Source organism: Natator depressus, chromosome 8, assembly GCF_965152275.1.
Source record: "Natator depressus isolate rNatDep1 chromosome 8, rNatDep2.hap1, whole genome shotgun sequence".
Taxonomy (NCBI): Eukaryota; Metazoa; Chordata; order Testudines; family Cheloniidae; genus Natator; species Natator depressus.
In genome coordinates, this window is record NC_134241.1 from 36,695,006 (window position 1) to 36,715,383 (window position 20,378).

Consider the following 20,378-nt stretch of genomic DNA (forward strand, 5'->3'; position numbering starts at 1 on the left):
CACGGACTGCAAGAGGTTAGCTCGCCCTTCTCCGTAAAGGTACTTTCCCTCCAGCACAGCAAGCTGCTCACATGACTGCTCAGGTAGACTGAGTAGAAGGGAAGTGGCTATGTCCTGGACAAGAGGTGGGTGTACCTCAGTGGATTTGCTCCCTCTTCAGTGCCCCCCACCCTGAGTGGGAGGATAAGGAGCTACCTCCCAGCTTAACATCTCTTTCAGAACAGACTCTCAGAGCACTTTGTCAGAGATGCTTTTTATATGTGATTAATAAGTTACAATTACAGATATACAGCTTCTCCATTAAACCCATTCAGGCAAGGGCTCCAGCACATGCAGGTTCAGTTCTCTTTGTCTTCATGTTTTGCTGTGAACAACATTTTCCAGGGCCTTGGCCACTTGATCCACATTGAGATTATTCAGTGGCACGCAACTCTCTCTGCCGAACTCTAGGGGGAGAGAGAGAGAGAGAGAGAGAGAATATAAGATGAAGAGGCACCTTGTCCCCTTCCCCCAGGAGAGGCCGTGCTGGATTTATTCGCTAGTGCCTTGGCCAGTCTCCTAAGTGTAGGTTTTGACAAGCTGGTCAATTGACCCCCTAATATTTGACCATGGTCAAATATTCCAACAGGAGTACCTGATGTAGGTGATGACTGACTTTTGTGACTGCATGATGGAGCCATTCCTTCATTTTTTTAAACTTCATTTCATTGTGTTTTGCATTTATCTGAGTTAAAATAACTCAGTTAAGTACATTGGTTTTTGTAGTAAGGCATAAGTGGCTAAGGCAAAGCCTATTGCAGACCATAGTCTTACTCTTTTTTTGTTACTGTTCTAACAAATTAGTGCTCTAAAATATTTGACCAGTTATTTTTAGATTGGTCAGATACCCAACTCGAGTGTTCTATAGCACAGGGCTTTCCACCTATCCCATAACCTCTGTGTAAAGAGCCTTTCCTGGACTCAGCTTAAGTGTTCCCCTTTCTGTTTCTTAATTATAACCTTCCTCTTCCTCCGTGGTGTTCACACACTTCAAAACATTTGCAGATTTTTTCCCCTCCCTTCTAGTTTTTGCTCATCTGAATTTTGCATGTGTAGCCCACTTTCCTTGTAAGTCAGCCCCACCTCCATGAATGGCTATGCAGACAGACTGTTTCACTGGCTAGCCCCCAGCAGGAGCAAGGAAGAGACAGCCTACTACCCCAAGCTGTGAGGGACACTTGTATTGAAGGCAGAGCAGACTTGTGTTTTCATTTTTAGCTGCAGCCTTTTCATCTCAGAGTCCTGACTAAGGCTTGGGGAAAAGCTGTTTGAAAAGATTGGTTACTGCACTGACTGCCACTTGGCACTACAGCTCTCCTTCTCGGTTCTCACGGAGCTTCCATTATAACGGAGTTCTGCATGCTAACTAAATATCGCAAATCAGAAAAGCAGCATTTCCTGTGGTAGTCTTCAGAATCCCGCCATTCTCATGGTTTAGTAAGAGATTAAGTCTGTGTAATTAACTGGCCTTCTTTATGCTTCTGATTCCACCACAAAATTTTTTTTTAAAACTCCAACCAGAGTTCATGGCTAATCCTCAATGGGTCAGTTTAAGCTTGAAAGTGCTATAGATGGTTTGCACCCTATGAGATTTCCACTTTGGTTCAAGAGCTGTAGTTGTGAGCCTCACTAGTTTTTTGTAACTATAGTGTAGCTACAAAGGGGACATCTACAGAGCAAAACCCAAAACCCTGTGGCAGCTAGTCTCAAAGCCTAGCTCATCTGATTCAAGTCTGTACCACAGGGCTAAAAATAGCAGCAAGGAAGTTCTCACTCAGGCTGGAGACTGGGCTTGGAGACTCTTCTCCCCCCCCCGCCCCTTCGCTGGGTTTCAGAGTTCAGGTTTCTGCCCATAGCATGAGCCCAAGGCAAGAATTTTCTGTTGCAAGCATTCAGCCTGCAGTCAAGCACGTGTGTCTGTGTAACAACTCTGTACATTTAAAGCAACAGACCACTCTTCCAGTTTAGCTACATGGGGAGAAGTCTGTCTATTGTGAGTGTGCAGCACATTTTACTCATTTAAACACTTTTTTTAAAAGGAAAAATCTGTTCATTTCAAAGGCTACCATTACATTGAAAGCTTCACAGAGACACTTCTGCATGAGACAGGGCATTCTAGTGTTAACAGGGTCACCCAATTTTATTTTTTATTTACTAATTTTTTTTTAAACTTACTTTCTGATAGAGCCCTGTTCAGACAGTATGTCCTGAATGCTTTTTAAAACATTCCTTTAAGAAGTGGAAAGTTTTTCCTGTTCGCTTGGTATTTATAAGGGTCTGTCTAGCTAGGGATAATTACTATAGACTAGGGAAACAATGAAACCGTTTACACAAACACAAGTAAAACTGAAAAAAAAACCCACAGAAACCTAGCAAAAAATATCCAGCTTTGTTACAGGAATTTTAGATGGGGTAACAACAGTAGGTACATAGTTTTTAGGTGTACTTGTAATTTTCAAATTGACTATCCCTTTAAAGATTCACACCACAAAGTTCACTTATCCCCACTGTGCATATGCATAGACACATACACACACCATTCAGAATCACTGTTTAAGCAGTTGAACTGATAGGGCAGGGCACCACTGCAAGTACCCTGATTTCTGAACTTCCTAACAACTTAATGCATCAGACTTCCATTAGGCAGTTTTTCCCCTTTATTTTGTACAGTGCCTCTTTGCTTTCCTCTTTCCCAAACCAAGCAGGTCCTAACCTCATCTCTCCACATATGGCAACTCCTCCTTGATGTGTAATTTGCATTGCTCTTTTCTGGATTGCAAGCAGTTTACTGATGAATTTCTATTTTGATACAGACCCCAGTGTTTTTGTCAAATTTGGAGCTAATGACATTGACTAGGGCTCCTTCCCAACTCACCATATCGAGCCCAGAGCCTAGGCTGCACATCAGAGCACTCCCGGATCAGGATGGGGAAGTCCGGGTTTGCCTTCTTCAGAGTCACGTAGTGCTGTTCAATGAAGTCTCTGTCAAAAACAGAGCTAATTAAAGCTCCGTGGCACTTCCAAGTACAATTATGTCAAACTAAAGAGAATAAGTAGTTTTATCTACTGGGATCTCAGAAGTGTTATATGCACCTGGCCCTTCCAAAGCATCCATAGCCTCTGGAAGCAGGCAGTAGAGAGGACCACACTCTATGGAAGGGTACAATAATGAACATCTTGTCTGTACACCAATTTCGGGGAGGGGGAAGCCCTCAGGCTAGCCACATGCAGTGTCCCATTTTCCCTTTGGGAAATATGGTCACCCTAGGCAGAACCCAGTTGCTGCTGAGCAGGGATGATCAGGACCCACCCCCCAGTCCTGGTAGGCAGGGTGGCTCCAGACATCTCACCGGACGTGTGGTTGCTCATTGTCTCCCTGCCTGTCTGGATCTGCCCGGTGTCTCTTGGTTTATGACTGTAAGATCCGTGGGGCAGGGACCATCTCTTTGAGGGAGCTGTGCAGCACCGGGCACGCTGGGGTCCTGCTCCCTGCCAGTGTAATGTGAAAAACTGCAATCTGTCTTAATTTGCTACCAGTAGCAGTTACTGATATTAAACTGCTCTCTGACAATCTGCTACTGAAAGAGGGATAGCAAATTCTAACCAGTAGCAGGTACTGATAAGTAAGGTTGTTCTTACTTGCTGACTTGTCCTAATTTGCTAAAACTTGACAATGGTGTGGGATGGAAGCATAAAGTCTTTGGCTTCCAAAAGACCCTGCCTGGTGTACATATGTATTAATTACCTCTTAATTGAGTGAGGTCATTTAAACGTCATTTATTTTGCAGCTTCATTTACTGTGCCAGCAAAACATAGCAAGTGCAATACTAGAGAAAGAGGTTTCAGAGTGGTAGCTGTGTTAGTCTGTATCGGCAAAAACAATGAGGAGTTCCTTGTGGTACCTTAGAGACTAACAAATTTATTTGGGCATAAACTTTCGTGGGCTAAAACCCACTTCATCAGATGCATAGACTGAAAAATACAATAGGCAGTTATAATTATACAGCACATGAAAAGATGGGAGTTGCCTTACCAAGTGGGGGGTCACGAGGAGTGCTAACAAGGCCGATTCAATCAGTGTGGACGTGGCCCATTCCCAACAGTTGACAAGAAGGGGTGAATATCAAAAGAGGGAAAATTACTTTTTGTAATGACCCAGCCACTCCCAGTCTTTATTCAGGCCTGATTTGATGGTCAAGTTTGCAAATTAATCCCAGCTCTGCAGTTTCTCATTGCAGTCTGTTTTTGAATTTTTTTGTTGAAGAATGGCGACTTTTAGTCTGTTACTGAGTGTCCAGGAAGATTGAAACACAGATGTCATTGCTAAAAACTACTAGCAAGTACTTACTAGACATATTTTCAATGAGTATTATTAAAATATAAATTAAAATAGCACAATGACCTCCATCTGCAAATTAACAAAGGTAAATGAAGTGCTAAGAGTAATTCAGGGAATCCCAGCAGCAGATAGAACAAATTTGTGAACTGCTATGAGACTTTATGCAGTCAGATACACTGATAAGGGATTCTTGTTTCTGAGGGGGTGTATGTAAAATATTTCACTGAATCAAGTCTCCTGCAGCGCCTCAGTAGATTACATCAGACAGAGAGGAGCTGCGGTGACTAGGCATTGGGATGCCTATGCCTTTAAGAACTCAGCACTGGGAAGCCCATAATGAGATGTACTGTCCTGTGGGAGGAGAAATGAAAAAGGCCCTCTGCCCCCGCCCCCTATTTTTGGGAACACTGTTGTCTCAGTCCAGTAACTGTTACCCCCTCTGCCCCTGCCAGGGTTTTGCCCTCTGGCAGCACCTCATCCTTGGGCTTAACCCCAGCACCTCCCCCATTTTACCTTTCAGCCCCTATCCTAACCCTGCCTCCAACTGCTTGAACCACCCTGACCAGTCGATTTCCACCCCCCGCTCAACCCCTGGCAACTCCCCTCTTCCGATTTGCCCCCTTTGCTCCTGTAAAAAGCACACTGGAAAATCTGATGCCAAGTAAGGGCAGGATGTGGGGCAATGGCTTCAGCAGAAGTTACTGAGCATGCTCAGTACACTCTCAGTAGCAGATTAAGACCGGGAGCCGTTTTTCACACTATACCGACGCGAGGACGATGGTGACAGTAACTAGCAGATCCCCAGTGCCCCATCGGGAGGCAAGGGCTGCTGCTTGTCCAGGGATCTCGCCCCGCCCCGCCCCGGTCCCCCCGCCCAGCCCTCCCGAGGTGCCCCGCACCTGGTGCCCTGGCTGCCTGGCGAGCGCTGACACAGGTGGATCCGAAGCTCCTTGAGACTCCGGCCCAGGCTACTGCCGATGCTCCGCACAACCGCGGCCGCCGCCATCTTCCCAGTGTACCGCCCCCTTCCCAATCCCATAACCGACAGGAAGGGGAACCCCCGAAACGTGATATGGGACTCAGCCAATCGAAACACGCTTCGAACCACATCAGCCAATCCGCAGGCGCTTGTGCGGGCAGGCTGGGGGTGGGGCTTCAGTTCCGCTCCGCTCCGCTCCGCTCCCTGCGCGAGGCATTGTGGGCAGATCGCGCGCGGGGCATTGTGGGAAGTAGAGGGTGTTGGTTGGTTGTCTGGTGGCGTCGGTCGTGCGGGGAAGATGCCGGAGCGAGACAGTGAGTGTTGGGCCCGAGAGCCGGGGGAGGGGCAATTGTCAGGTTCCCAACTTGGGGCGGCCCCCGCCCGTCTGCGGGGTGTGCTGGGTCCCCTCCCTGCCCCAGCGCTCTCGCCCCAGCAGGGCAGTCACCCAGGGGCTGTTCAAAACTAGCTGCTGGCCGTGCTGGAGCCGCCTATGAGCGCCCAGCTGCGGGGAGCGCGCGCGCGCGTGTGTGTGTTGGGGGGTCGACGTCCGGATGCTACAGGGGGTTGCATTGGGTAGGCACTGAAACAGCTCTTCCCCCCTTCCCGTAGTGCTCGCAGGGCCCAGCGATGAGGTACTCCCTAGGATTAAACATTAGGTTTAGAAATGGGATCGACCTATCTATGGTGCTTAGGGCTGTGAAAAATTTTGCATCCTGAGCACAACCATTAGGTCGATCTAATCCCTGGTGTAGACATAGCTAGAGCGATGGAAGGGGTCATCCTTTGACCTAGTTACCACCTCTTGGAGAGATGGAATAACTATGTCAACGGAGATACCCCTTCCGTCCATGTAGGAAGTGTCTGCCCTACAGTAGCACAGCTGCAGTGCCGTATAGTGCTGCTGTAGCGGCTTTATTATAGACATACTCTTACAGTTAAGGAGACAATAGACAATGGCAAATGCTTCTCCTGCATTTATTTCCTGTTGGGGCTAGCTGGAGGATCACAGAATCTTCACTCCAAAATAGGGCTGGCTTTGCTCTGGTGTTCTTTTAGGTGCTGGGTAAAAGTCAATATCCTGGGTATTTTCCCCATAACCCAAGAATTTTACTCCTTCACTGGTTCTTTGGGGCTTTGTTGTTTAACATAATTTTTCTCCATTACCTTCTGAGAAATGATGCTATTTATCAATGAGGGATGCTCCTTTTGTAGTTCTGAATTCTCTAATGTAACCATCTGAGATGCAGGGGCTGGTATAGGTTTGGGCTTGGCAGCACAGCGTACTGATTGATAGGCTCTAACCAGCTCTCTTTTTCCTTCTCCAAGGTGAACCGTTCTCCAACCCTCTGGCCCCAGATGGCCATGAGGTGGATGATTCCCACTCCTTCAATCAGTGAGTATAAAAGCTTTTGCTCTCTGTTTCCTTCAAATAGAAAGGTAGTGGGCACAATATGGTGTACTGTGGGGAAGAAGGATTTGGGTACTGTTTCTATGCTGCAGTCAAACTCTTAGCACCAGTTAATAGATTTCAAGGCCAGAAAGGACCATTATGCTCATCTAGTGTGATGCGCTGCATAATGCAGATAATAGATTTCTCCAAGCCCAATCACATGTAGCTGAACTAGGGCATATCTTTTAGAAAGACATCTAATCTTGATTTAAAACTCCAGCTCAACCCCTGGCAAGTCCCCTCCTCCAATTTGCCCCCTTGGTAAATTATCCTCACTGTTTAAAAATGTGCATCTTATTTCCAGTTTGAACATTGTGAAACTCAGGTGAATATGGGCAATCCAGTGCAGGCTGCAATGTCACAATGTGGCCAAGCACATGCAGGGAAAAATAAAGACAAAACTGCTCTCAGCAGGAGTGTGTGATGGTCTCGTTATCGTTGTTACAACGAAACATGATTCTTCCTTCTCCTAGGTCCAAGCTGACCAATGAAGACTTCCGAAAGCTTCTTATGACCCCGCGGGCTGCGCCGACATCCGCGCCCCCCTCCAAATCTCGCCATCATGAGTAAGTAGATTTCATTAATCTTTCACTGCTCTTTGACTGAACATGAACTCATCAGTCTCAAGCAGCTAATGTACATCTTACTCTTTCTTCCCTGCACTCCAGTACTGACTAACTTGCTCTATATGTTGTATATGCATTGGGGATGGGGAAACCCGTAATATCAGAAACAGCACGAATGATAGCGTGGATGCAATAGACTTATTAAAACATGCATGGGAACCCCAAGGTTTGTCTTTGGTTCTCATGTTGAACCCTTTCGCTTTCTCCCTCCCTGTTGGTACAACTGAGTTAGGTGTTGTATCGGGCAGAAATCTAACTACCCTGCTCCAAATATATCTAGCTTTGGACATCTAAGTGTTAGACCTTTCAAGCCCAAGTCCCTGTGTAACTGCCGCCTCTAGTACCTCCTGTTCCTGTTCTGTGGGTGTCTGCCGTTTGTGATGACTGTGGTTTTTCTGTTCTCTCCAGGATGCCCCGGGAGTACAATGAAGATGAAGATCCAGCTGCTCGCAGGAGGAAGAAGAAAAGGTAAATGGGGAATGTGCTGTAGCAAAAGCCACCTTCACCTGTCAACCAGCTGCTGCCCTTTCTTTAGAATGCAGAAAGGGACCCTAAGTGGCCTGGAATATCAGTGGGCTCTGGACTGATGACAAAGGAACCAAATGATGTTAGAAGCACTCTGATAGGGAGGTTGTCACTTTTCACAAACACCAAAGTGATTGCACCAGGGGAGCAGTAGGATGGTGCCACAAATTGCTTAGCTTGTCCCTAGGAGGGTGTTAGGGGAGAGCACCTGACATGGCTGCTCTCTGTGGGGGTGAGTTAGGACAATATAGGGGTATTTGCCCCATTCAGGATTTTCCTTCAAGTATTGAACTCATTATGGTGCATTTACACCGTTTGTGTGCAGAGTGGGTTCTTCACTTTTAAAGCTACTCTGTTCCTCAGCAATATCTTGCTATTACAATGTTATTTTGTTTACCATTTTCCATACAAACTGTGTCCCCAAATGCTGTAGAGGTAAAAATATGAAGAGTTGTAAGTGAGGAAGAAAAGTTGTTTTGTCTTCCACTGAGATGTGAGGACTGGTTGGAGCTGAGAATTACAGGAAGACTGTCCTGGACAAGTGTTGCTGCTGAGGAGAAAACTATTGCACCTACAGTGAAGAGATTCTGGAAGGGGACAGATGAGGCCAGTGCCAGATGAGTAGAAGGAATGAGAAGGGCAGTAGAGTGAGAACAAGGTCTAGGAGAGTCTGCAGCAAGTCCATTAAGGGTTTTTAAATCAAGCATCCCCAAATGAATGGGGAGCCACTGGAAGTGTCTGAGGATGGGGCTACGTGGCTGAAGAAAGGGAGCACTATTTTCTACATGCTGGAGTCTGGAGAGTTGGGACTTTATGGGACCATGGAGAAGGGAGTTGTGCTAGCTGTGGCAAAGCAGCTAAAAGCATGGCTGAGAATTGAAGCGGAGGTGGAGTGGAGGCAGTGGCCCACACAGTACAGTGTTCTGGGAATGGGAACAGGTTGGTGATGTCGCCTGGTCAGTATTTTTTAAACACAATGGATTAGCTCAAACGCTTCTCCCTTTCTCTGCCCCCAGCTATTATGCAAAGCTGCGGCAGCAGGAGATTGAACGAGAGAGGGAGCTGGCTGAGAAATACAGGGATCGAGCCAAGGAGAGAAGAGACGGTGTCAACAAAGACTACGAGGAAACAGAGCTGATTAGCACGACTGCCAACTACAGGGCAGTGGGACCCACTGCAGAAGCGTAAGTTAGCCTGAGTCCAGGCATTGTGAGGGAGCTCCAGCCCAGAGCAGAGCTTGTGTAACATGCTCCCTTCTCATTATACAGGGATAAGTCAGCAGCTGAGAAGAGGCGACAGCTGATCCAGGAATCCAAGTTCTTGGGTGGTGACATGGAGCACACTCACTTGGTGAAGGGTCTGGATTTTGCACTGCTGCAGAAGGTGAGTGCAGATGATGATACATCAGTAGGGTTTTCCTTCTGAGTTGCAGTGTACTTGTCAGCGAGCTAAGCCATTGACTTCCACCCAGAGCTGTCCCTTGGGTATGGCAAATTGGGGCGAATGCCCCATGGTCCACGCTTTGAGGGGGAGGGGAGGCGAATGGGGAGGTGAGGGGCAGGCAGGTGCGGGGAGAGGGAGCGAGGAAGAGCCCTCCTCCTCTCAAGTTACTCAAGTCTACATAATGATGCAGTGGCTGAACTGGGACTAGAACCCAGGTCTCTTGCGATCCCTTGCTCCAGTCTAGCGAGTGGAGCACACAGGGATATAGAATGGTCAGGTGCTACTGTGCACCCGTTCAGCCTGTTTCTTGGTTGGAGTTGCCCTGTGTGAGGCTGGGGGAGCACTGGCTGGTCCACTGAAGGTGTTGGAGCCCAGGGGAAAGGGCTGGATGCCTCTCTTCTGATTACAATGAGCAGCTGTAGCAGGGTAGCATTTTGACAGCGTTTTCCCTTTTCGTCTGCCTTGTCGTTCTGATCAGGTGCGTGCTGAAATTGCCAGCAAAGAGAAGGAAGAGGAGGAACTGATGGAGAAACCCCAGAAGGAAACCAAGTGAGTGTGAAAAGGCTGAGCCCTCCTCTGAGCTCAGTGCAGCCAGCTCCGCAGGGGCTGGAGCAGGAATGGAAATGGCCATTCTTTTAATACTTCATTTTCTTTTCAGAAAAGATGAAGATCCTGAAAATAAAATAGAATTCAAGACTCGCTTGGGTATGAATGTGGCCACCTGGGTGTGTTACGCTGGTTGTGCAGAGAATAGGAAGGGGCTTGGTGCATGGCTGAGGATCATGCCCTGGGTTGGGTGGAGAGGAAGCTTAGCAAATTGGTTGGGGAGTTGTGGAGGACTCAGTGGATTGGTGAGGGGCTGGCAGATCGGTTGGGGCTCTCAGGAGAGAGGCTGTGAGTGAGATTCTGGAGCCTCTGAGCAGCAGGGATAGTTTAGCTCTTGCAATAGGAGTTTGGATATTTGGGTTTCCTCTTCTCCTGAGCCAGTTGGTTTTACGCTTCTCTCTCTTCCCCAGGTCGGAACATCTACCGCATACTGTTCAAGACTAAAGCATATGAGCGGAATGAGTTGTATCTGCCGGGGCGGATGGCCTACGTAGTGGATCTGGATGATGAGTACGCAGACACAGATATCCCAACCACCCTGATCCGGAGCAAAGCTGACTGCCCCACCATGGAGGTAACTGCCTAGGCCACTCCTAGTTCCCTTACTGCACTGTCTGACAGCACTGGCTCTAGCTCAGCAGGAGCATGGCTGCTCAGAGTCCTGCCTCACGGAGGGGCTGCAATTCTCAGGGCTTCTCTTTCTGGAGAATCATTCCTTCTCTCTGCGCTTTCTCTTCCAGGCACAGACCACACTGACCACAAATGACATTGTCATCAGCAAGCTGACTCAGATCCTCTCCTACCTGAGGCAAGGGACCCGCAACAAGAAGCTCAAAAAGAAGGACAAAGGTAGCCCTGAGGGGAGGAAACTTCAAGGAGACAGTGTCTGACAGAAGCAGGAAGGGGCCATAGGAACTGGCTGTACAGATGGAGCCAGTGTGGGGAATATGCAGGGCAAGGCACAGACTAGAATGGGCAATGGAGGGGGCTGAGATGGTCAGCGGAGCCCCTTCTCTGGTGGGATGCAACGTCGTAGCTAGAAAAGTTACTGGCTGGGCTGTGGTCAGCCACAAACTGGGGCTTGATCTCAGTGAAACTACAAAGGAGTGAAGGGAGCTGTGTGTATCCTAGCAGGGCTGGATTTCCATCGCCTTGTGGGATGGAATCGGGGTGGGTCTCCTGTGGCCCATGGGGGGGATGGATTTGGGGGGGACAGTGTTCTAAGGAATGAAGTGATGGAACCTGGCAGGTCGTAGGGGACAAAATCAGGGGGGGCAGCGTTCCTGTGGCTCCCGAGGCTGGGGCGGGGGGAAGAGGGGGGAATCCCTAAAGCAGGCTCCCTTGTGGAGATATGGGGAATTGCTGGCTACTCTAAAAGTGCAGGCTCTACCTGGGGGTTGCACTGTGTCTTTCTCAGTTTCATCTCCTTTCGGGCTGAAGGGGAGCTGGTTATCCAATCCCCAGCCATGCAGGAGTGGGAGGGAAAGCTGTCTGGAGGCAGCTGTGCCTGCAAAGGGCTGTATATGTAGCCGGGGGCCTGCTGGAGGCTAGTATGGTAGGCTCTGGGAGCATCTTGGAGCCCTGCTCAGAAGCTCTGTGGTGATTGCACAAGCCCCTCTTGTGTGCACTTCAGTTGGTTGGGCAGGGCGGGGGATGTAGAGAAAGCAGGACAGAAGTGTGCTGACTTCACTGACTGCTGCCTTCTGCCTGCAGGAAAGCTGGATGAGAAGAAACCCCCTGAGGCTGATATGAAGTAAGTAACCTCCTCGGGGATGAGGGACTGTCCTCTGGTCTTTCTCTTGATTGCTCACACTAAGAGATTTGGGAATCAGGAAGTTGGCTGGTGCTTCTGAGGGTAGCTGTTGGGTTCATTTGGGGAATTCGGGGCGCTTAAGGGCTCTGTTTGGCCCGTTACTTCTTTACACTGAGCTTTAGAATGGCGATTCCCCCCCAATTCCCTTTAAGCAGGGGGAGAGAGATGAAGAGGCCCTGACAAGGGAGAGGAGATGTTTTTGGTTGAAGCTTGAAATGGCTGGAGCATCTGCACCTCCCTGGGGCACAGAGGGAGGCCAGTGCAGATAGCAGGAGCTGCAGAGCAGAAGGCTCTTGTTTTCAGTGGAGAGAAATGTGTGCTAGATGAGCACAGGGATGCAGCTGGCTGGGACTTCACAGATGCTGTAGTCTTCTCTGGATTCATGCTGCTTTTGTTACTGGTTAGTCTCCAGCTTCGAGGGGCTGATCTGTTGGTCTTTGCCGCGACACCAGTGGTAACTGTATCATCCATTTCACCTGCAGTATCTTTGAAGATATTGGTGACTACGTGCCATCCGCTGTGAAGGTGCCACGGGAGAAGGAGCGAGACCGGTACCGGGAGAGGGAGCGAGACCGGGAGAGGGAGCGAGACCGGGAGAGGGAGCGAGAGAGAGAGCGGGAACGGGATCGAGAGAGAGAGCGGGAACGGGAGGAGGAGAAGAAGAGACATAGCTACTTTGAGAAACCCAAAGCTGATGACGAGGTGAGTTAAAGAAGGTCCCCTTAAATGGGCTGGGGTTATCACGGAGCAGAGAGCATTTCATACTGTGCCTCTCTGTTCCAAAGTGGGGATACGGCATAGGAGAGTCGTAGCAACACCTACATCTTCTGCTGGCTCCCCATGCTGCAATAAGAATACACCCTCCCAGGAGAAGAGGGAGCCCTGGGTATCCTGCTCTCCATCTCCCCATGCTGAGCAGGAACAGACCCAGTGTCTTGTCCAGAATCTGTTCTGTGATGGAGACTTCCTGAGGGAGGGGTGGGGGATGTTAGCTCCAGGTCAGTAGTAAGGCGCTTTCAGAGTTATAGGAAGTGTGTGGGCTGGATTCTGACCTGTGATGTGCTGTGGGAAATCCATACTGACTGCACTCTGGTCAGCTCCAGTGGATCTGAGTTCAGAATCAGACCCTGCAGCTTTGAATTGCCCCAGCACCTGGGAGGAGGTTGCCTGCTCTTTGGGGCAGGAATGTGGCTGGGTCATCTACTGCCCTACAAGCTCATAGTGGAATTGGAGTGCTAGTTGGAGAGGGATGTTACTGCTGCTGCACCTGCAGCTTTTTGCCTTTTGGTGTGTGACCATCCTCAGATGTCTCCAGAGTGATCTCTGACGTGGGCAGAGTCTTGCTGATCAGCTGGTTGGTGGGAAGGCTGGGCAACCTCTGTCCTCCCGCAATTGCCTTGGAAAGCAGGACTGAAAGGAGCTTTTTACTCTCACACACTGAAGGCTCAATCCTTCATTCCTTGTGCCACTTGAGGGAAGGATTGGGCTCTCAGAGCCGGGGTTCAGGAGCACTGTCATTTTCAGTTGTTTTCTGGCCCATCATAGTAACATTCTCTTCTTTCTTTCCCTTTTCAGCCCCTGGATATTGACAAAGGTGAGTTGCTGTGTTTATGTGGCATGAGGCAGATGGGACTGAATTCCAGCCTGCAGCAGAGACCTCCTTACCCTACTGGCTGCATGGCGAGCAGAGTTCTTGGCACTGCCAGTGCAGGTCGATAGGGTTCTGCTTTAGCTCCCGAAGCCTCTAATGTTGCTATAAAATAGTAGGGGCCCATCTGGCTCCGGGGGATTGGAAATGGGATAAAGAGCCATTCATCCTGGGGCACTGGTGTGCATTCATTCAGGGCTGCCAGTGCCTGAAATTAATTCCCACTGGGGCAAGGCTGGCCAGGTGGGTCTCAGTTTAGCCCCTGGTTGAACAGAGGCCCCATCCCGCTGGTACTAGTCAGCAGGTCTCAGCAGGAAGGCCAGGGACTCAATGGGCCCTGCCTGGAGTGACCTTTACCCTACAGGCTGTTTACTCTGGGTCGGGTTTATTTCCTCCTTTTGTGAATCTCCTCGTCTCCATTAGTCCCCAGGCCCTGTCCCTGGTAGAGGATCCCTGGGTCATGCACTTTATTCCATTAGCTACCAGAAGGGGGCAGTGCCTCTCCCAGATGCTGTTAAGAAGCTGCTTTGATCATGGTGACTGTGTGGGGGTTATGGCTTGCTCTCATGTGAGAGGTCTCTAGCCAGCCCTGTGTATGCTGCAGACGGGGAGCTGTACCCCAGCTCGGTGTCCTGGTTAGAGTGGAGTCTTAACAGCTTTTCTCTTGCCTCCAGGGCCAGGCTCAGCCAAGGAGCTGATTAAATCCATCAATGAGAAGTTCGCTGGAGCAGCTGGCTGGGAAGGAGCAGAATCATATCCTTTATGCTCGCACATCAACCAGCCTGGTGCCAGGACTCCGGGCTTCTCTCACTGGCAGCCTGCTGGTGTGTCTGGGCATCTGTGCTGCGGGAGGGCTCCTCTCCCCTTGGCATGTCCCTCCTTCCGCAGGGGCTCTCTCTCACACACACACTTGGCTGTTGGGAGAGGAGGGCTGGGTGGGAAAAGCCACCTGAACAGTCCCTTGTGGAACCTTGGGTCCGAACCACAAGCCATCGCCTGGTGCATCCCACCAGAGAAGGGGCTCCGCTGAGCATCTCAGCCCCCTTCATTGCCCACCCAGTCTGTGCCTTGTCCTGCATATTCCCCACTCTGGCCCCATCAGTGCAGCCAGTTCCTAAGGCCCCTTCCTGCTTCTGTCAGACACTGTCTCCTTGCTGCATTTTCTTTAACACGTGACACATTAAAGAAGCCTGAAGATAAGAAGCAGTTGGGCGATTTCTTTGGGATGTCGAACAGCTACGCTGAGTGCTACCCTGCCACGTAAGGGCTCCCTGCTCACTGGGGGCAGGGGGTCACTGTGCAGCTGCTTCCCAGGCAGCTGGGGGTTTTGGTCAGAGCTCAGGAGCCCAGACAGGTACTTGCCTGGTCCTGCTTGGAGAGCGCCCAGATGGGAGCAGATGCTGTCATCTGGACCAGGGAGCTGCCCAGCTAGAGTTAAAGTCAGATGTCCATAGAGTCCTGCATTGCCAGAACAGAGAGTACTTGAGTACCTTTGGTTGAACTGTGTGTGCTGCAATGTCTCAGCCGGTGCCCCAGCTGACTCTCCCCCTCCCCTTTCAGCATGGACGACATGGCTGTGGACAGTGATGAAGAGGTGGACTACAGCAAAATGGATCAGGTATTCCCAGCACGCTTTTAAAGCCAGCTTATGAGGCTGGTGTAAAACAGAGGCTCAAAGGAGCCACGGGACAGAATCTGTGCAGGGTGGGTCTGGACACGGACTCCTGGCTTCACAATATAACTTTGAGTTTCTCAGATGAAAGTGCTTGTTCTCTCTGCCCTGCAGCTGGATCTTTCTGACCTATTTGCTATGGGAGAGATGGGGGTGAAAATTACCTGCCATCTGGTGCTCAATGAATGACCTGGGGAGGGATTCTAGTTGGATTGTGGCTGCTTGGCTCCTTGGCCCATCACTCCTCTTAGCTTTGCTCACTGGCAAAGACTGGAGCCAGGCCCTTGCATCCGGTCTGCCTTCAGGACCTCCTGTTCCAAAGGAGGTGGGTGAGCAGGAGCTAGCCAGCAAGCAAAGATAAATTAGAGAATCCATCTAAAGACTTGCCTTTCTGCTGCCTCTGAGTGCTGGAGCTGGGTGAAGGAAAACCCCATGGGTGCAGTGACTGACATCTCGTACCAGCTCTATCTAGTTCTGGGCAGGCTCATGGAAGTGTCTCCCATGTGGAGTTATGACCTTCTCAGAGATGGTATCCAGGAGCTCCCAGAACTCTGCGTCCCAGCCAGCAGGGGAGATCAGACTGCTCCCTGCTTGAGCCTGACTTGGTTTGGAAAAAGATTCCCAAGCCTGTTCATCTCCTCCGGGCCTGTGGTCTGCATGGGGAGCATCAGCCAGCTTCCTCTGATGAGCACCTAAGCCCCTCTCTCCTGCTGCAGGGTAACAAGAAGGGGCCCCTGGGCCGCTGGGACTTTGACACACAGGAGGAGTACAGCGAGTACATGAACAACAAAGAGGCTCTGCCCAAGTAAGTCTGGTGCTCCCCCAGAAGTTGGGTAGGGGGGAAGGGACCCCACTAGGGTGGAGAGTGCAGAGTGGGTGATGGGGCACAGCTGCTGCCTAGGTCCCTTGGGGAGGATGGTCCTGTGACGAGTTGGATCACAGAAACCCCCTGGGGCTGCCAACTGATGTGCCAAGACTACTTCTACCACTGCTTTCCCTGCCAGCTTAGGACTCCAGCACCCTGTCTTGCTGACCCAGACACGCCAATCTGCTCCAACACAGACCCAGGGTCTGAACCACGTGCCCCAAAGCTGCAGACTTAACTGAAAGCAATTTAAGAAGTGTGCCTGTCTTTAACACTCAGATGCCCAACTCCCAGTGGGGTCCAAATCCCAAATAATTCCGTTTTACCCTGTATAAAGCTTATACAGGGTAAACTCATAAATTGTTCGCCCTCTATAACACTGATAGAGAGATGCACAGCTGTCCCCCCCTCCCCCGTATTAATACATACTCTGTGTTAATTAATAAGTAAAAAGTAATTTTATTAAATACAGAAAGTAGGATTTAAATGTTCCAAGTAGTAACAGACAGAACAAAATGAATGATCAACCAAAACAAAATAAAACCCACCAATCTATGCTAATACAGTAAGAAGCTGAATACAGATAAAATCTCACCCTCAGAGATGTTCCAGTAACCTTCTTTTACAGACTAGGCTCCTTCTAGTCTGGGTCCAGCAAGCACTCACACTGCCTGTAGTTACTACCCTTTGTTCCAGTTTCTTTCAGCTATCCTTGGGGGTGGAGAGGCTATCTCTTGAGCAAGCTGAAGACAAAATGGAGGGGTCTCCCAGGGGTTTAAATAGACTTTTCCATGTGGGTGGAGACCGCCTCTTCTCTCCTATCCAAAGTCCAGCTTCAAGATGGAGTTTTGGAGTCACCTGTCCATGCATGACTCAGAAATTATAGGTGGCAGCCATCGTTCACATGCTTCCTTGAACGTCCTCAGGTAGACTTCTTATGTGGAATGGAACATTCCAAGATCCATTGTTCGCTAAGTGTTTCTTGACTGGGCACCTAATTCGCACATTCCTCTCTCAGGAAACTGACCAAACGCTTTACAAAGGTTACTTAAAAATCAAGCCAGTACACAGCCAAAATTCATAACTTTGAATACAAAAATGATACATGCAAACAAATAGGATTAATAGATTCAGTAGATCATAACCTTTATATAGATATGTTACATGGCATATGTAGCATAAAACATATTCCAGTTATGTCGTATATAAAAGCATATTTCCCTAAAGCCTTATGGGGGGCACCGTCACGGGTCCCTTGGCAGTAACCCTCAGGAGATTCCTACCTGGCCCAGTGGAGATGAAACCCTAATCTGGCTCAATAATACAGGCAGCCTGGCTGGTCTGCAGCCACCTGCCCAGTTGTCCTCCACACCTAACCTCCCCTCTGTTCCGCTCTTCACCCCAGAGCGGCTTTCCAGTACGGAATCAAGATGTCAGAGGGCCGTAAAACACGCCGTTTCAAGGAGACCAATGACAAGGCCGAGCTGGACCGGCAGTGGAAGAAGATCAGTGCGGTGAGTGTCTGGGGGCAGGACAAAACTGTTTCCCAGCTGGGGGTGCTGTTTGTCTAGGACTTGAACAGTTAGCACCCAAAGGAAGGATCCTTTGGGTTCTGGGGTTGGTTGACCTGTCTCCGGTGTTGTCAGATGTCCAGGAGTGGGGACCTGACCTCATTTCTGTGGCCTTACCCATTCCCTCTTCCCACCAGTACAAATTGGTTTGGTTGAACAGAATTGTCCCTGAGCAGATCTTGCAGCTCGGAAGCCTTAACTGCTGCTCCACCCTTACCAGGCCAAAAAACCCGCAAAACCAGCTCCCTCCACTATGGAGCCTTCACCTTTCACTGTGGGTAGGGAGAGCCCCCTGCCCCAGGATCTCTGGGCAGCTTTTGTTGCTCTCCTCACAACATGGTCTTTGTGCTTTCTCTGCAGATCATTGAGAAAAGGAAGAAGTTGGAGGCTGACGGGTGAGTGGAATCTCCTCTTCATTAATTTGACTTTGCTGCTAGAGAGTGCTGCAGCGCCCACACTGGGACCTAGCCAGCCTTTGTCCCCTTTCTCTCCTGATGTGCGATCACTGGATGGAGGAGGGGCTGAGGCTCTACAATCCCCACAGTCTTCATCTCTGAGAGACTACCAAACAGGGAGCCAGCTATCTACATTCTGCTATTCCCTGAATTGCAAGCTCTGGTCCTCCAGCTTGTATTTGCTTTTGATAACCAAGCAAGACACAGTGTCTCTTCAATAGTGCTGGCCTGCTTTGGAAAGCAGGATGCATGCCATGGAAGTAGGTGCTTCAACTTGGGCAGCGGGGGAGGGGTGCTCACCCAGACTGGTGCACCTTATGGGAGCACATGGGTACTGTTCATTCTCCATAAAGAAACAGGTTGAGGGGAAGCCTCAGATTAGAGCCCCAGGCCCGCACTGACAGCTGGCCTAATGTTTCTCTGGTTTCAGGGTGGAGGTGAAGAGACCGAAGTACTGACGTCCCAGCCAAGTTCCTGACTCTCATCCTTCGAGCCCTTGGGGCTTTGATTTCTGGACACTTTGTTTCTATTAAAATTCTGAGCTCTGATTCCTGTTGCAGGCTCTGACACAAAGGTGCTTTGCTCTCTGCTCTCAGGAAAAAACAGGGCTTGGGGTCTAGGGGGGGTACGTGTGCAGTTCGGGGGAAAGCTCTCCTCTGTCTGGAGGAGCCTGGGGCCCCTGGACTACTGGTGGCTGTGCATCCAGACTGTGCCCCTTCTTCCAGAGTCTGCATTGCTGCATCGTATGAGTTGTAATCCTTGTCGACGCAATAAAATTGCGCTAACTTGTGTGTTTCACCCTGGGCTTGGCCTGTTGGGTTGTAGCTGGAATGGATAGGATGTGGGGCGCTGCCTGTGGGATGTTTGAAAGGTTTCTGCTTCCCTTTTCTCTCTCCTGTGGACAATCACTGTGCATCACCCCTTTCAAACAGAAAGAGACAGCGTAGGTTTGGAGGGGCTTATCATCTGCTGGGGGCTGGCTCTCAAGGCAAATGCTGCTTTCGCTATGGTGTCCAAAGAGTCAATGCAGAGGTGGCTGTATTTAATCTCAGCCTGGCTGGGCCACTGATGGCCGACAGCTACATTCTGAGCAGACAGTTGAACCTTTTTCATGGTGCCCACCACTAGGACAGAGAAAATGCCAGTGCCCTCTGTGTTCAGCAGGAGGAGGGGAAATGCTGCCCTTACTGGGTCACAAAAAGCAGCTGAGCTTCTTGGCAGGGAAGAGAGGGGTCCCAAAAGTTCAGGGACCCCCTAGAAGAGAGAGAGAAAACACGAGCTACCCCCACCAAAAATGGGGTCTAGAACCTTTCCCTGGGGTGTTTCTCAGCCTTCGGGTACTATTTTCACTGAAGTCACTGCACACTGGGCTGCTGAGCTGTTAGTTGTCACTAGCAAGGTGTAGATCCAAATAAAGACTAAATTATGGAGCTCTTAGTGCCGTGCCCTAGATCCCAGTTGGGTGTGTGAGTGCCGTTAGATTCATGTGCTCTCCTGCTCCCCATTTCCTCCAGCTGTGCCCTTAGCAGACTTTTGCACCCTTGAAAATGGTTGAATCTTCCATTGAGGGAGAGGCTCTGTGGGCGTAGGGCCACATTACCCCATGGTTTGTGCCCAGAGGAGATCAGGCTGCACCCAAGTCCTCAGGTCCTCAGTTGATTCATCTGTTTCCCATCCCTCTCCAGTGTTTTCCTTAATCTCAGGCCAGTCCTGAGTCAGTGCAAGCCACCCTAAATCTTCCTACCAGGAGGCAGAGGAGGGGCTGAGGGGAGTTTGGGTCCTGGGCTGTACCGGGATTGTGGGTGCTTGGTCTACTGACTTTCTTCTCTCCCCCCCTTTCCTAGGGTTGAAAAGGTTTTGGGCTCCAGTCACTGAGAGTTTGGTCTTTGGCAAAGGCCCTTCCTTGGTGCCCCTCATTAAGCATCAGTCTTCACTCTGGCGGGGAAAATTGCACCCACTGCCAGGTCCCCACCCTCCCATACAAATGGCCAGATGCGTCCATGGGACCTGAAGCCCCAGACAGGCTGGGATGTCAGAAACTGAGTGAGTGAAAAAGTGCTGGTCTAGGAGCACTAGGAGGGGAACTGAAGCACAGCGCACATGTGGCAAAAACTAGCATCTGTCTCCAAAGCTTCAGCTTTCAGTGACTTGCCTAGCATCACCTGGGAATCTGGGCCAGAACTCAGGCCTGTAGGGTAGCAGAACACTGTCTGAAAGGCAGAGCCAACCATTCCAGCCCCACTTGCCTCATTTAATGAGAGGAAATTCATTTGTGGCTCCCAGTGCCCTGTAAAAATGGGTATGTGGAATCAGGCCTGTTTTAGAGACAAACTGCCCAACCACGCAC

General features: G+C 50.0%; 2 protein-coding genes across 2 annotated transcripts; one reads left to right on the forward strand and one right to left on the reverse strand.

Moving 5' to 3' along the window:
- Window positions 1-259: 259 nt before the first annotated feature.
- Window positions 260-5,435, reverse strand: NDUFA2 (NADH:ubiquinone oxidoreductase subunit A2). Its single transcript, XM_074960769.1, has 3 exons — window positions 5,278-5,435; window positions 2,915-3,021; window positions 260-446 (listed from the first exon to the last, which is right to left on the reverse strand). Exons 1-3 carry the CDS (start codon window positions 5,415-5,417, stop codon window positions 355-357), a joined length of 339 nt encoding a protein of 112 aa, XP_074816870.1. The 5' UTR covers window positions 5,418-5,435; the 3' UTR covers window positions 260-354.
- A 115-nt stretch (window positions 5,436-5,550) lies between these two features.
- Window positions 5,551-18,652, forward strand: IK (IK cytokine). Its single transcript, XM_074960757.1, has 20 exons — window positions 5,551-5,671; window positions 6,684-6,750; window positions 7,281-7,373; window positions 7,842-7,901; window positions 8,975-9,142; window positions 9,227-9,341; window positions 9,880-9,950; window positions 10,060-10,106; window positions 10,418-10,581; window positions 10,748-10,856; window positions 11,721-11,760; window positions 12,303-12,522; window positions 13,396-13,414; window positions 14,143-14,220; window positions 14,647-14,728; window positions 15,029-15,086; window positions 15,857-15,945; window positions 17,411-17,519; window positions 17,937-17,971; window positions 18,462-18,652. Exons 1-20 carry the CDS (start codon window positions 5,656-5,658, stop codon window positions 18,487-18,489), a joined length of 1,668 nt encoding a protein of 555 aa, XP_074816858.1. The 5' UTR covers window positions 5,551-5,655; the 3' UTR covers window positions 18,490-18,652.
- The last annotated feature ends 1,726 nt before the right edge of the window (window positions 18,653-20,378 follow it).

Bases quoted from the DNA above. Each gene is read 5' to 3' on its own strand.
- NDUFA2 (XM_074960769.1), bottom strand. From the start codon at position 5,417: ATGGGATTGGGAAGGGGGCGGTACACTGGGAAGATGGCGGCGGCCGCG. The intron at 3,022-5,277 runs GTGCGGGGCACC...TGTTTTTGACAG, and splicing joins CCAGGCAGCCAGGGCACCAG to AGACTTCATTGAACAGCACT. The intron at 447-2,914 runs GTGAGTTGGGAA...CTCTCCCCCTAG, and splicing joins TAGGCTCTGGGCTCGATATG to AGTTCGGCAGAGAGAGTTGC.
- IK (XM_074960757.1), top strand. The intron at 9,143-9,226 runs GTAAGTTAGCCT...CTCATTATACAG, and splicing joins GTGGGACCCACTGCAGAAGC to GGATAAGTCAGCAGCTGAGA. The intron at 14,221-14,646 runs CATATCCTTTAT...TAACACGTGACA, and splicing joins TGGCTGGGAAGGAGCAGAAT to CATTAAAGAAGCCTGAAGAT.